Source organism: Micromys minutus (genome assembly GCF_963924665.1).
Source record: "Micromys minutus genome assembly, chromosome: 1".
Classification (NCBI taxonomy): Eukaryota; Metazoa; Chordata; class Mammalia; order Rodentia; family Muridae; genus Micromys; species Micromys minutus.
Genome location: NC_137969.1, coordinates 113,255,817 through 113,272,517, shown reverse-complemented (window position 1 = coordinate 113,272,517; position 16,701 = coordinate 113,255,817). Strand labels below are relative to the sequence as shown.

Below are 16,701 nucleotides of genomic sequence, written 5' to 3'. Positions count from 1 at the left end.
ATTATTAGCATCATAAATTATCCTCAGTAGGCTAAAGGAGGAAAAAAGACACCCTGACAACTCAATTTACAGATATATAGTCCCCTAGAAACCTATCTTTAATTTTGAAATAGTCCTTTGAACTGTATATAAATATGTACTCTTTCCTAAGGGCACTGTGTCTGCCGCATTAGAGCTTGCTCTGCAGAGCATCTGTTTGCAAATACAAGTCTCGTCTCTCTGTAGCTACACAATCATTAACTATAGTTCATAAAGGACCACAAAGGCTAGAGGCATCTGGATGGAGCCCCTCATCCCTCTCCTCTCTTTCTCTTGTGAACCTGACCGAACAACAACATCCTCAGCAAAAAAATAAAATAAAATAAAATAAAATAAAAAAGCAGATTCTTAAAATTCTCATGAAAATGTACTGCTTACTGCTTAGCTCTGATGTTGACATTCTTCTTTCATCAATGGGTTGCCTAGCACAGCTCACACGAACATCAGAAAGGTTCTTTTTAATAAGAAGGGAGAATTCAGAGAAACATTTTCGTGAGTCTTTACCACAAACCACATGGATAAATACAGCATCAACAAAGCTTTAGTCAAACAAATGCTGAACATATATCACCTACGCCTCAATGCTCAGTATCGTCTGTGTAAGGGCAAGGAAAGCAAAATAGAGAAACAACAGAAGCAAAATATAATACAGACTACCAACTGAAAATCACAAAAAAAAACATACTTTTCAAAACTGCGTTAGATGATGCCACAGATTAAGGAAGGGTATGTTCCCATGTTCCTAGTGCCCATCTGAGGACAGAAGCCGTGGTCCTCAATCACGCTTTTTTTCCAGGTGGGTTAATTATCTCTTAAAAAAAAAAAAACAGAAAAGGAAGAAGAAAAAAACAATTGATTAATTGCTGATACCTTCTATTCATTTAGGAAACTGTCTTAAAACTCCTGAAGGATACATTTAAGTAAAGTGTGACACATCCGTTTGCTTTTTCATCCAATAAGATGCACTTTTCCTAACTGAGTGTAACAACAGATAAAGCAGAAAATGGTCCTCGCCTTCACCAGGTTTAAACTTTCCTGAGACCTTGTCAAACAGAAGTGTCAGACCAATGACGTTTTTATTCAGTTAGGCCGGTGGATGCTCAGCGAAAGATGCCCCGGTGTCTTTTCAGCTGAATTTGATTCATAACCTTGACCTAGTAATCAAATGAAATGCAGCTGCAGATGCAAACATCTACATTCATATAAATGCGTTTCTGCTCATATTATTTTATTCAGATACATGTATATCACACAATTTATTTTAACATTTCTAGATCATTCGGGGGTTGTTTTCACCTTCTACATATAAGATAAAGTCCGAGATCCAACGTCACCCTAACTTCCTCAAATCTCTTTCAAGTAGAAAATCTCTATTGAGCGTCTGCATTTCACCCCCAACTCTGTTCTAATTTCTTTTAATAGAAGGATACATTTGAAAATGTTCTGTTTGTGGTAGCACATGTGCGTGTGCTAATAGAAAGAGTAAAGGTTCATGGTCTGTATACACAGCTGTCATGTCACTGTGGGCATGAACATCTGGCTAGTCAGGGATATCAGTGCAGACAGTGGTAGTAGCTGAAGCCAGGGAAAGATATGTAAGTATCTGCAAGAAGAATCCACTTGCCTACGAAGAGCAGACACGATGATTTAAACTACATTTAAGTATTTATTAGTTTCTGTGCAGTACTAAGAATATCTCCCAGTTTTTACACAGTTGAGATATATCGACAGAAGTATGAAAGTATGTTAGCTGGCTAAGAATTGCAGTGTATATGAGCCTATCATCAGAGGGAGTGCTGAATGTAATCCTTATTGTAAATTTCTTATGTTAGAAAGTTGACATGTTACTTAGATAATACCTGGTACAGAGACTGAAAAAAAAGGCCAGTAGAATCAGATACATATCATGTTTTCTCATTATAAACATCAGTCTTGCCCTTTGTAAATTGCATTGTCTTCTATTTGGAAAATGTACTTTTAATTTATCACCCTTCCTTTTAGATGCCAAGGAAGGGCACAGGGCTAGATGTCCACTGCACTCATTACTGTATGATGAGGTCAGGGATTCGTAATGGTACAGGTTTATTATGATCTATAAACCTTTCAGTGGATCACTATCTATGTGATAATGAACGTCAGTACAAATTTTTAGTTGAAACAAAAACTGAGAAAAGAATATGGGACGAAGAAAAGAGATTGACAAAGGAATAAAAAGGAAAGATGCTGTTTGATCTATTTTGAAGTAAATCCTAAAAGTCCCAGTCCAAGTCACACAGACGGGGCATGGATGCTGTTGTCCTAGAATATAAAATATAAACTCTTCAGGTCAACTGAATAAGTTTGGAATATTTGAGACTTGGAATATTTGTTTTTGATACTTAATTTTCCCCCTTAAAGTTCCCATGAAAAAAATAGTGTAGAAATTTTCAGCAGAAAAAAAAGTTTTTCAGTGAAAAATTTAGGGGGAGGTATTTTGGGGGGCATGTTTAATCAACATCCCTTATTCTGTCTACATGAATAACAAGCAAATAGAAACACCAAAATAAAGAAAAGTTGTTTGCAAGTATACTATAAATGTCATCCCATCTCTCCTCAAAGCTAAAATCTCAGCACCTTCTTCTGTGTCAGCAACCACCATCCAAGATCTACCCTTATGAAATGTGCACCATAAGGCATTGGTGTGTGTATGTGGGGGTGGGGTTGAACTTCACCCTCCCACTGGGAAATTGTGGAAATAATAAGAACTTGACTCGGTGTTCCTTCTGGTAAGTATAATCACAGTGATAACATAATACACAATCAATAGAGAAAAAATACCTCCTATTTTCAGAGACTGCTCCTTTCTCTTGGGCAGAAGCAAAGATTTCTCTCTTCACGGTGTCCATTTCTCTTATGTGCTCCTCAACAGCAGTGATCACCTCACTGGGGACAAACCTTAAGGCACTGATGTCACCAAACACCTGAAGAGTATTGATAAGATGAACAAACACTTGAGTAGAATGGTACAGGGCACTATCTACTTCTCCCATTACCCCCTGGAGGAAGGGAAGCTTGAGACTGAGAAACCCTAAACAGACACTGTTTTACTTCTAAACCAGAAGTGCATGGTTTAGATTTCACAAACCACTCCATTTCTAATCCTTGCAGCAATTTTATGATGTGCCTACAAAGAATACAGAGAAACAGGAAACAGAATAGATATAGAAAGTGACTTTTCTAATCTTCTGAAACCAAAATTATATACATCAAAAGCAAAAGCAGTCCTGAGGGCTAGAGAATTATCTCTATGGTTAAGAGCATTTTTCTTGAAGAAAACAAAAAACCTAGGTTTTGTTTCAAGTAGCCACATATAATGATGCGTTGGCTTACAACAGTGACTATAGTTCCAGGGGATCTAATGCCCTCTTCAGGCATTCATGGGCATTGCATGCACAGAGCGCATATACAGACACACACACACACACACACACACACACACACACACACACACACACACACAATTTTAATAGTAAGACTGACTGATACTTCAGCAGAACTCTCAGATACACCGTTTGGGTTTATTCCTGGACTGTCTATCATAATCACCAAGGTCCTTGACTTCATATGTATCCTGTATTTTGAATATATCTTGTACTTCCAAGCATTATTTCCCCAAAGTTGACATCTTTGAAAATCTTGTCTACCACAGCAAAGCAGAAAGCTACAACCATATATCAAATTGGCAGATTGAATGAATTTCTCTGGATATCAAAGAGGATATCTGTTTATCAGACAAGCTCTTCTTTGGTAGCAGAAACTATTTTCTCTCTCTAGAATAACTCTTCCATCCTCTAATGAGCTCAGGACAGGTAAAATAATAGGTACCAAGCAGTGGTGGCACATGACTTTAATTCCAGCATTTGGGAGGCAGAGGCAGGTGGATCTCTGAGTTCAAGGTCAACCTGGACTACAGAGTAAGTTCCAGAACCCAAACTCTGGTCTTTTTACTTGAGCAGCAAGTCATTCACCCACTGTCCTACCACCCAAACCAAAGGCAGTTTATTATTCAATAAAACACGAGCATGGATGTCCCAGTAATACAAATGTAGGCCACATACACATCGCAACAAACAGCTTTGTGAAGTTTCTATAGCAACAAAAGAAAAGAGGAATTTCCCAAATGCATTGGTGGGAAGATCAGATACACAGGCTATGATGAACTGGAGACTCTGTGCTTTAGGTCTCAGGTACTATCTAAAGACAGTCCTGGCTTCAGGCTTGGCGCAAGCTCAGAGTTTTCTAAGTGAATAAATTGCAAAGGTTTTTCCTGTTAGTCCAAGGGATACTAAGTCAGAGGCAGGAAATAATAATGAATGCTGGCTGTTAAGTGAACTAAAGATAACCCGAGAAAATTTGGTTCTGAAATCTTCAATGCTTTAATCCTCCACTGTCATGGAGTTCTGTTCAGTTTGAGATTTTTATAGAATTTGGGGATACCCATGGCTCCAGCCTCATATGTAGCAGAGGATGGCATTGTCTAGCATTATTAGGAGGAGAAGCCCTTGGTCCTGTGAAGGCTGCTTTCCTCAGTGTAGGGTGACACCAGAATATTGAGGGAAGAGTGGGTGGGTGGGAGGGGGAGAAGCAGGGGGGGAAGGGGAAACATGGAAAGGGGATAACATTTAAAATGTAAATACATTCCAATAAAATATAGATTTAAATAAAAAAAATTTTGGCAGATATGTGAAGTGCCATTTTATAGGAAAGTCAGTTCCCAGTCTTCTATATTCATTGTCTTTTACATACATTTCTATGTCTGTGCACATGATATTTCATCACTGAGATATGCTGGGAAGAATTGTGGACTCCAAAGCAGCTGTTGAGATAGCTTCTCTCCTCTTTCATCCAAACTTGTCTAAAAGCACAAACCAGGACTTTTAGACATCTCTAGGACTTTCTCTATGATCCTCATGATATTTCTGAGAGCTGTAATTCAACTCTGCTGAGACTTCTGAAGCATATACTGCAAACATCGAGGTAAGTAGCATTCAGTCATCACTAGAGTTGTGACTCCTAAATGACAGGACCATTGGTTTCCTGTCATTTGCAGTTGTTATTTAGGGTTAGCATAACAACAACATCAACCCTTGCTTCATATTTTAGGGAAGAAACTGTTGAAGTGGCTCCTTACTAAGTCTGTCTGAGTCCTCATAATGTCATAGGTGCTTGGGTTAGAACAGTGGTTCTCAACATCTAGGTCCTGACCCCTTTGGGGTCCACAGATCTTTTCATCGGGGTCATCTAAGAACACTGAAAAACACAAATATTTACAATATGATTCATAATGGTACAAAATTATGACTATGAAGTAACAATGAAATTAATGTTACATTTTGGGAGGTCACCACAACATGAGAAACTGCATTGTGGGGTCACAGCATTAGGAAGGCTGGGCAGCAATGGGTTAGAAGCAGCCAAAGTGCTACTGGTATGGTTTGTTGCAGGTTTAAGAGCAGTGGTTCCTAGCTGGATAATTTCTTCTTGGGGTCATATACCAGCAACTGCTGCACATGCACATGTGAGATATGTCAAATGTACATATATATATATATATATATATATATATATATATATACACATTCATACATACATACATACATACATACATACATACATATGTATATGTGGAGTTTAAGAAAGAGAGAATAAAACTGTAGCTAGCCAGAACTACACCTGCTAAAGAAACATTTTGGTGTCACTTCAGGACTAGCTCAGCCTAAAGACACTTTGTTTCCCATTATTTGCACTGTGACCACAGAGAAATCTTAGGCTGCTTTGAATTTGTATGGATTGCTAGAGTTATTTATTTCAAACAAATGTCCAGGCCAAAAAGATGTTACACATGCTACAGTTGCATTCATTCCTTTATTGGGTCTGTAGACTAATAGAAAAATGTCTCCAGAAAACAAACACATTATAAATATCACTTTAAAAAAATTAGGAGAAAAAAAAAGCAAGCTCCATCAAATCAGGTAGCATCTTTCAAAGGCAAAATGGGATGGACCCTGTAATACCATGTGATATTTTGTATTTTAAACAGTGTAATCTGTTTGAGTCACAAAAAGTATTGTTTCTGTGGTTGTATGAAAAAGCAGGAAAAAAAAAAAAACCAAAGTGACCAAAATACTGAGTGGCCACTTCCTTTGCTACAGTTTTGGTTATATGTGTGTTCATATTTCTGTTGGATAGACATGCATATAGGTATATATACATATCACACACACACATCTATGCATTTCATATTCTTTGAACCAGTGAATCTACTTTCAGGATCCACCTTTTTAAAATAATATGGGTCACTAGTGAAAATAGCAAAGAACAGAACCCTAAATTCTCCTTACCCATAAAAGTAACGTCACAACATTTTGCAAGATATTTCAAAATTAACCTTCCCAGAGGAAACTTTGTCCCGAACTGTCAGGTGACTGAAGCTAAAGCCTCAGGAGCACTGATTTTGGGATTCTGCAGTCTGCTGTTAATGCTTATGATGGTGAACTAATAAAGTCCAGACAAAGATACCTCCCGGCACCATAAGGGAGTGTTTGAGGGCTCCTGCAGACACACAGAATTGTTGTTCAATGGGGACAGCATTGCAGCCCACATTACCCAAACTTTCTCTTTTTTATACTCAAAGCAGGACTGGTTCTCCTTGGTAAAAAGAAGTGTCTGCATGTCTTAAGGAAGTACTGACTAAGCAGTCTTCTTAAGGGAGTTAGCTAAATGCTTGTAGAAGTAGGTACATCCCCAAATTTGAACTGAAAAAACAAAGTTGACTGATATAATTTATGCGGGAGTTCCTGGGATGAATTATTTCAAAAATGCCCAAAATATGGGAGGCTGGTATAGATTTGAAAGCCATTAAAATCATAGGCAAGAAGTAATACAAAGTATTCTGCATATGGATTACAATTTCATTTTCCCACTGAATGCAGGACTTCTGTATTCCCAAACCCAGTTCAATGTCTATAGAAAAACGGCAGTGTTGGGAGGCTCAGGAAAATTACTGATGGTTCTACAAGCTGGAATTCAGCAGCTACTTGCAGCAAAGTAGTTCAAAGAATATATTCAAAGAACATGTTCAAATTAAGATAAATCATCAATCTGAAGATCTGGAAATAATACGATACTCCCTGTTACAGGTGGGATCAGCATTACCTTAGAAGAGGAAGGTTTGCATTGTGACGAAATATAAAGCAAAGGACCCACACTTGCCCCTCATCCTCTGGGTGAACAGAGATGGCCATTGGAGGAGGTAGCTAGGCTAATCTTCACAGCTGCAAAAGTTAAAAGCCCAGGTACAGCCTCCTTTCATTTCTGCAAAAGTACACTCTCCTCGGTTGGGAAATATTCAAGGTTCTTAAGATTAAATATCTGAATATTGCTTCTGAAGGAGCAGCTGTCGCCTTAAATCTAAAGTCTAGTTTGTTTACTGGCTCTATTTAAATCCTTTAGAAAATGACACAAAGTGGCAATAAAATCATTGTAAGTATTCTACAGGGGAATATAAATGCCCCTTGGTTACACTGTACATATCTTTATACATAATTCTAGTTTATTCTCCTCGTGATTATGTTAAATATGTAAAAAGCCTTTTCTCATAAAGGTAGAGGCGCTGGATGTTTCCACATTGTAATTCAGCATTAGTGTCAAGATTGCTTCAGAAAATAAGCCACTGTTACTATTTCCGTACTTTCAAGTGTCACTCAGCATACTGGATGTGATTTTATGCATAAAATAAACTTATATGATTTTATATCACTGTTCGGGAACTGTAAGTAATGCTAAATATAATTCAGACGATACGTTCATAAAGCTAAGTGAGGCAAAGCAACTGAGATTTCTTTTTCATAGAAAGCTTTTTATGTCATTTTATTTTGTCATTAAATAATTATTTCAGACAATTATGAAAAAAATCTGTTCTGTCAGGGAAGATGAAGGAACTAATATTTATTAATCCTTAAAGAGAAATGCTATGTCTATAGTTAGTTTTTGGCACAATTACAAAATGCATAAAAATCTCAGGTAATATCTCTACATAGAAATATAAGAAGATATATTGTATTTGAGGATGTCTTTTTGCCTTTATTCACAAGTGAATCTTTTGATCCTTCAAGAAATTAGTATCAGGCAACCTCGTCAAGTGGAGTATGATAAAAACTGCAAGTCTGAAGCTACTCATTTTTAAGCAGTAACCTTCGTATTTATGAATTTTAAGTTTACTTATAATATTACACTGCAGAGATTTCTGTAGTAGTTTAATATATTAAGACTAATGATTTAATAGAAGTGTATTTTTTCCCTTTGTTATCCTGAATATCTTTTTCAAGACCCAGTTCAGTGTGAGGGAAAAATAAACAGATTTTAAGAACAATGTGCTTTAATTAACTTTAGACATTTAATATTTTTAAATTGTATATTACAGATTTAGTTTCCCACCTGTGTAGTGTTTATATTAAATATTTAACCAAATATTTAATTCTCACGTTAAGGTTACTTTTTGACTGTTTCAAAATAGTTTTAATATGACTTTTAAAACAATTCTTTTGATTTAGAATCCAGAGAAGTTTTTCTTTTTAATATAACAAAAACACATTGATTTTTTTGGTAGATATGAATACAATAGTAGAACAATTATTTACTATAGATTTAATCATTTTGGATGACTTGAAAATTCAAAAGAAATCTAATATTGTGCTTTTTATGGATTCAAGAGTATTTTTTAAAAGTTTGGATTATTTTTCTTATATGCATAAATTTATATTTTTATATGCATAGAATTTGTAAATTACAGGAACATCTATCTGAAGACTGTTTGCCCAAAAATATGAGTACCAACAAAGCAGAAACACAGTACAGGACTCAGCAATGTCAGTTATTTATGAGCAATCCGTAGCCTATTAAAAATCATTTCAGGTAGCACAAGCCCAAGTCCTATACAGTAAACAGAATCAAAATAGTTCTCATGCTTATCTAAGGAGAACGTGCACAGCTGAAGGAAGTCAGGACAACGTGGCTGCAGGAAGAAAGGACAATGTGGCTGCAGGAAGGACAACATGGCCCACACAAATATTCTTACCTGGTTTTTAAAATAAATAACTACACTCCTTTAAAGGTGTCTGTAGGCTAAGGGATGTCTTTAAATCTTGTACAAAAAAAAAAAAAGTAAAGCTGTATAGCTTCCCTGGTGTTACCAACACACATAAGAAATGTACAGCAACGGTGAGCAAAGTCTAAGGCAAGGGCTGTCTCTCTTGGTCTTGTGGAAGACAAGGGGAACAGAACAAGTTATGCTGACCTATTGGGAGAAACCAGAGCACTGTTTTGATAGGTATATGCAGGTAGCATGTCTTCCAGGTGCTATTCTGAGAGGCATTAAATTCATATCTATCTAAATAATTGAGAAGTTTATCTGCCTAAGACTTTTCACTCTGGCCTGTAGGACAATATCTCATGAAAAACATTATGTTCTCATACTCACCTGATAATTGCATTCTATTTAGTTCTTTTAGTCTGTTCTTTAATATCCTGCTCCTAAGGGTGCTCACGTTTTAGACAGAACCGAATGACAACACTTTACAGCTTATTTAAAATAGATAATCTTTCTTTGTGAAAGGAAAAAGCAAAATACATTCAGGACCTTTTTTTAAAAAGAAAATCAATATAAATTGGAATTACCAAGTTTGAATCTGAAAGCCAGCAATATAGGATATTAGTATAGTTGACATTCATAGCAACATTTTCTTCAAATCCACTACCATCTGCTGCCAAGGTTTCCTGTCAGCGAGTATTGTCCGTATTGTCAGGAAAGCACAGAGCAATCAAAAGATAGGCTGTGTCTTCCTGCGCAGGTGTTGCACACAAAAGGTCAAAGGCTCTCAGTTTGAGGGGTGGAAAAGGCTTCTTTCCTCTACTTTTGTGTGAGTTTAATGTAATATAATCATCTTCAGGGCCACCTAAAGCTATGCAGAATAGGAAACACAAGAGCAGTTTCCCCCCACCCAGCCCTGCCCCTTCCCCAACATTGTCTTTCAACAAAAGGAGAAACTAATGGGGCAATTTTCTTCCTGAGAAATTCAAAATACGAACAATTTTCTTCTACTTCAGGAATGTGGTCTACAGACACCACATTCCTGAGTTTTCTTAGTAATTCCTTCTCATTCTCTCTCTGTATCTCTGTGTCTGTGTCTGTGTGTCTCTGTCTCTCTCTGTTTGTCTATGTCTCTCTCTGTCTATATATCCCTTTCTCTGTCTCTCTCCCTCCCTCCCTCTCACGCTCGCATACACACACACACACACACACACACACACACACACACACACACACATGGTGCAGGGGACAGGTTGATATTTGTAGAACACAGACATGAGAAATGACAATGCTCTGGATTATCATATCTGGAAGACATTAAAATCGTCTAATTCAATAGGAAAAACTCCCAATGTTTCCCCAATTGTAGACTTCACTGGATTCAAGGCCAGACTTCCTGCAAACCCTGAGTCCAGGCTTCCCCCTGCTCTCTGCTCCGGGCCTCTCTGTACATGGCTCTTCCGCACTCTGGGCTCTGGGTTTCCTGCTCATCAGAACACCCACAGCTGAGTAAAACCCATCTAATCATAAAATTGAGTTTGGGTTTTCTTCCCTCCTTCCTTCTCCTGCTGTTTTCTATCAGCAGAATGCTAATACTAATTGGTTAATCCGTTATTTAGGCAAGTATTAATATTCTCATTTTGCAGGCAAGGAATCCGGCTTCCAGCTGCGCATCCCCTGGCCCTGGGTAAGGAGCTCCTCAGATGGGAGATTCAAAGTAGGTGAGGTTGGCCTCCTGAGACCCAAGCTGCTTGCCGGAAGCCTCCAGGAGGGCTGAGCAGGGCCTCCTTAGATCGCCGAGTTCCTGGCTCCCAGTTCTCCACTCCGACCACCAGGCGACACCGCCTCTAATGACAAAAATCCATTTTCCCATTCCACCCCAACCAATGCTCCGAGGACTTTCTTAATTGCGACAGCTACCCTGGGAACAGGAAGCTTATTTGTAACTTGATGAATCTCCACCAGGCTTGCCTGGGTTTCTAGGTTTTGAGGAACTAAAAAACTTTACAGTAACTTTGTGCTGACTGTATTTGAAGATCACACTACCTATGGAACAAAGAGATAAAACGTTACTCAAGAGAAACCCGGCAAAATGCACCTGTTCCAGAGAGGCTGATTGAAATAGGAGAGGGAGATGATGAACACGGGACAGCTAAAGACTGTCAACCGAGGGCACAAGCCTAGGGGGAAAGGCTACAAACAGGTTTTCAGTAGAAAGTCTGTATCTGACCTCTTTTGTACAAAAACTGTTCTTTTCCAAAAGAATATCTTCTCACATAAACAGACTTGAAAGTAACTATTTCCACGCCAAGAGGCTGAGGCCTAATTGGGCTTTTTCTTAAAAAAAAAAAAAAAAAAAAAAGAAAAACAATTAATATTTGGCATATAATTCTTATCAGATTTAGGAGAGGCTTAGAGCCACACTACTACACAAATAATAGCTTTTTCAGTACAAAGAGGACTGGGTCACTAGAGACCCTTCTTCAAAAAATCCACCATGGAACCTTAAAGGGTGAAGTTCAAGTTGTGGTAGGGGGCTGTTGGGGAGGGGCACCAAGTTCCATCTCTTTTCAGTTTGGAACTAAGTGTCATGTCTGATTTGTAAATGAATTAATCTCAGACTCTGTGGACTGATTCTTTCATTATACAGAATATCTGACCAGAATACGGCTTAAATTTACCCACATCTGTAAGTAGGTCTACATCCTATCTTGGCTCAGGCTTCCCAACGGGCTACAATGAAAAGGACCCCACAGAATGGTAGGACCATTAATAGCACAGTTTAGAATTTAGATCCAGTAAAACTTGATTATATATATTTGAGAACCAATTTAGTATCTAACACAGAGACACCAATTCAGGACATACTCTGGCTGTTTAGAAACCACCGTTTTAAAAGCGTAAGAGACTTTTTCTACGCCTAAAGTGTTATCTGCCTACCTGCTTGCTGATGTTTGAAATTTCTTTATATTTTGAAAAACATAAATTGTGTTCCTTGTTATGACTCCAAAAGACCAGGTTCAAACCCTTTTTAATTTCAGGCTCTGGAGATCAATAGCACACCTGGCTGGGTATTTGTGGAAAGGATGGAGGAAGGGAAAGATGGCAATGGAGAGAGAAAAGAGGTAGGGAGGGGAGGAAGGGGGGAGGGAGAGGGAGGGAGGGAGGGAGGGAGGGAGGGAGAGGAAAATGAATGGGGGGAGAGAATGAAGGAGGGAGAAGAAGGGAGGGGAAGAAATCGAGAAAATGAGAGGAAGGAGGCAGAGAGGGAAGAAGAGAAGGGTTTATAATAGGCAGTGTTAAAAATCTTTGTGAGGTCAGAAGATAGAGTCTGGTAAAGCTGTAAAGAGTGGGCCAGGTACTGCAAGGAAATGTGCCTACTCTTCAGTTAGCTCCAGGATTCTATCACCTAGGAGACCTAAACTTAGCCCAGGAGGAAGCATTCAAAAATCAGAGAACAAAATCCAACACTCACTGTAAACATTAGGGGAAACACAAGGAGGATGTTTGTTGGTGGGAAGAGTGGTAGAGGACGCAGAAGAAGAAAAGCCTGGTAGATCAAGTGCACACAGAAGAAAGGACAGGCCCAGTGCACATTCTGTGACCTGAATAAACAACGCAAGGAGAGGCTCTATTTGATGAGGTTTCATTTGTGCAAAAGAACTACCAATTCCCCACATGTGTGCCCACCACTTCTCACTGTAACAGACAGGCTACAGGCTACAAAAGAAAAAGGAAGAAGAGCCAGGTGGCTCTGGTGCCTACCACCCCACCACCCAGTCCTTCTAGAAGCTAGCTTAGTTTGATTTTAGTGTAATATCATCAATATTTGTAGGAATGCTTACAAGGGTTACTGCATTTAATTGTACAAGATATGTAATACTCTTCGATTCTGACTGTACCATTTGAAAAAGAGCTAAAAGTACTTTGAAGATGTTATCTCATTAATCTACGCCAAATTCCCGTGAGCCAGGTAACATAAGTATGCATAACCCAGTTTTATAGATCAGGAAATAGGCAGCGTAGTGAGAAATGACTAAGCCAAGGTTATGGAGCGAAAGAACAAGAGAGGGAACAGAGGACCCTGGTGGTGACTGTGCTCAGGGGACCAGGACACTTCCCTCCTGATGCTCCGGCCAGGTGATAAGAGAAACAGAACACAGTAGAACAGAAAATCTACCTTTGCATCCCCCAATTCATGCCGCTTCAGTGCACGAAGCAAGCACATATTTAAACACACGCACTTCTGCAAATTTAAAAGGGGAAACCACATCAGCTCATACTGTTTAAAAAAAAAAAAGGACTTCCACAGTAATGTCTCAGATGGGTCATGTGGCAGAGCTGTGAGTAGCCAGGATCAGACTCTATAGGTCACACTGGACACCAGCTCACCTGCTGCCTTACTGAGATTCACTCATGACCTTCTCTTCTCTCATGGCGTGGGGAAGAGGGTTGGCTTCCCGGAGGACTTTGCTGTGCTTCTCTCAGGAGTGTGCCTGTGACGTACCTCGAGTGAATATCTAGATCCTAACTGCAAGACTGGGCTTTGAACAATTTGAAATTTCTTCCAAGACTTAGTGAAAGGCTTTTGTTCTTTTTGTTTGGTTGGTTGGTTTTATTCTCCTCAGTTTTAAAGCAAAAAGAGCCTTGGTCAGATTGAAAGGTGGGGGACAGAGATTCGTTAAGGTGCAGGCTCTGTGGCTGCAGGCTTTTCCTCTTTAGCCTTCCTTTCCCTCCTGACATCACTTCAGGCTTCCCTTAAAGCAATGCCCAAGTGAATGTAGCACACCTCAGGATGGAAATTGCCGTAAATTTGGATTCTACAAATCTGACATAACATGAGTTTTTAAATCCAAAAATCAGTCTTCTGAAAAATTAACACATTTTCATCAGAAAACATGACTTTGAGCTTATTCCCCAGTGAATGTCTTCAAAATAGTCCTCAAGATTTAGATATGGGGTGCTTTTCTGGATTTTTATAGCTTTCCTTCGGAGAGCAATGAAACACCAGCGTCCCTCTTTTTGTGGATTCACTTGAGTGAAATGTGTGCACATCTGAAGTATGGACTCACAGCGTTCTTCCATCAGCCTGCTGATGTCCGTAAGTATCCCTAGCTATATATGTTGCAGGTAGAATAATTAATGTTTCTTCTTTGTCTTTTCTGATATGTCTCCCCTAATGTGGTTATAAACAGAAACTTTCATAATCTTTATGTCATACCCTTGTGTAGACAAAGACTAAATCACATCTCTAAACCTGTATTACAAATACTAGTTAACCCCTATGTGTCCAGTGTTGCTGACATGTTAGACACCAGGTTTCAGTCCACACACATAAACATGCATCTCTATTAATGAGCTATAACATATAGAACATTTGCCTCCGGATGTTTCTGTAATACATACCTCAATGATGGTGCCATCCGGGAGCCTGAGAAAATGGCGATACAGCTCTTGAAACCCATTAGGATACACGGTATATACTGATAGGTGGGAAGTAACCCCTCTTGGACCAACTGCAGACTCAAAAGTTTCATCGTGATGGCGGGGGGAAGAGCTGGAGACATTGGACTCAGTGCCATAGCTTTTGCAGACGTAATCGTGCACTGCCACCTAGTGAGACCCCAGCCCCAGCCCAAGTTCCCCATAAGCAAAGAAAAAAAATAAACAAAACAATGATAATTAAGATTTGTGAACAACATAGACAATTTTAAATGATTTTTACAATAAATCTAAAAGTCTGCCTTCTGCAGTCCTTGCATTCTGCTCTATGCGCCATGCGCGTTTTTCTGACATATATCTAAATAGTGAAGACAGACAAATCCCTGGTGTGTGCTCCACAAAGTTAATTCTACACAGATGAAGCTGTAATTGACTTCCATATTAACCAAAGGCAGGAAGATCAAGCAGGCTGTAGAGTGGCGGTGTGGATTGAAACACAAAAATGTTTACAAATGGCTTGGGGGGGCGGTGTGCTCGCCTTCTCACCAAAAAAGGAAGGCTTTCTCCTTCCACCGATTGTGCTGCTGCGTCTGTGGCCAGCTTCTCAGACCACTCAGTCAATGCGCCAACCATAGTCCGACAGACATTCCCAGCAGGACACGGGTCACGTTTTGTATGTGAATGTACTGACTACTGAGATTCTTCCTCGTAATCCTGGAACGCTGGACTTACTGGGTTTTATTTTCAATAAAGCCGCTCAGGTGACATTTTCCTCATCTACTGTGACACACCCTGTGTATTTTATTAGAGTTAAATTAAGTTAAATGAATTATAATGCATTTGAAAAGATACACCTGTATTGATTGTTTAAAATACTGCCAAGGAAAATTAGACTTTAGCACCTTAAAACTTGTGTGTGGCCAATAAAACTTCTGGTTTCCTGCTTTTGTTTGTTTTGTTTTGTCTTTCGATTCCTCAGATATACTGACACTCTCTACAATTCCCTATTTTTGTATTCCAAGATGTTCATATTTTTAGAATTTAGCCAAGTTTTCTATGGATTCTTTCTGCACTCGCATTTTTTGCAGAGACAGAAAATATTCATTTTGTGATCCGCAAGTTTCATTGTAAACACAAAGCAAATGCTAACTTCTCTCAAACAACTCTTTAAAGGTACTGAAAATATCCAAGAACATGGAAAGACGTAATAATATAAAAGAAAAAGCTGCCCAGTGACTAGTTAATGCAAGTCTGAAACTGACAATAAACTCATAAAATTTTAGCGAGCGAGAAATATTTTTCCTTGGGGCCAAACAGGTATAATTAAAATATGGATGGGCAGAAAATAAAGTCATAAATTTTGCGAAAGTATTCGAAGGACTGAAAAGCTAGAGATCTTATAGGATTAAAAACAGAGGTTTGAGTCAATAGAAGCGATACTTAAGAAGCCCAGTTGTGCAGAGATTTGCAGGAACGTATGCATGAGCTAACTCTACAAAGTTTGACTGTGACAATATATACAAGGGACTTTTCTTCCCAGATCAAGTCCAACTTTTTTTTCTTTTTAAAGCAATGAATATAATTGTTTATTAAAAGAGCGAAGAAAATGTGGTATATAGACTACATGAATTTATGAAGCTGTAAAATGATAAAAATTCTGTTTCTTTTTAAGTCAACATGAGCATGGAAGACATTTAATATGATGAGCTAGCATAAAGAAGGCATGGTCCCAATAATTTGAGGCATCTGAAAAAGGCTGACACCAGAGTTGTAGAGAAAAGACTGCATCTTGAATTCTGCTCTATATGGCCTTTATCCAGATGAGCTAAAAGAGAGAAGATGATCAACAGGTAAAGAGTTAGCAGGAAGGAGTGCTAGTGAAACCTAACTCCCAGTAGGGTGAAACTTGGTTTAACTATGATGAATCTAAACTAGGGAAAATGATAAGTGTTTGAAATGGCTGGTCAAATAAGTACCTTGATTTGACAATAACATAATATCTATATATTTTGAAACATTATCTATCACTCCTTAGCATGTGTGGTCATCCTGTTTCTATTACGAATGCCAACAAAACGGTCTTGGGATTGTCA

The 16,701-nt window shown here is 38.6% G+C and overlaps 1 protein-coding gene across 1 annotated transcript in view; it reads right to left on the bottom strand.

Annotated features, from left to right (window-relative positions):
- Nucleotides 1–2,288: 2,288 nt before the first annotated feature.
- The window catches only part of LOC308438465 (uncharacterized protein), a gene marked incomplete at both ends in the record, with an annotated part of 253,517 nt that continues 239,104 nt past the window's right edge, over nt 2,289–16,701 (bottom strand). The window contains 3 exons of the mRNA XM_080939852.1: nt 2,289–2,337; nt 2,857–2,999; nt 14,573–14,779. Of these exons, the coding sequence (XP_080795978.1) occupies nt 2,289–2,337; nt 2,857–2,999; nt 14,573–14,779 (399 nt within the window). The remainder of the gene's footprint in view (nt 2,338–2,856; nt 3,000–14,572; nt 14,780–16,701) is intronic.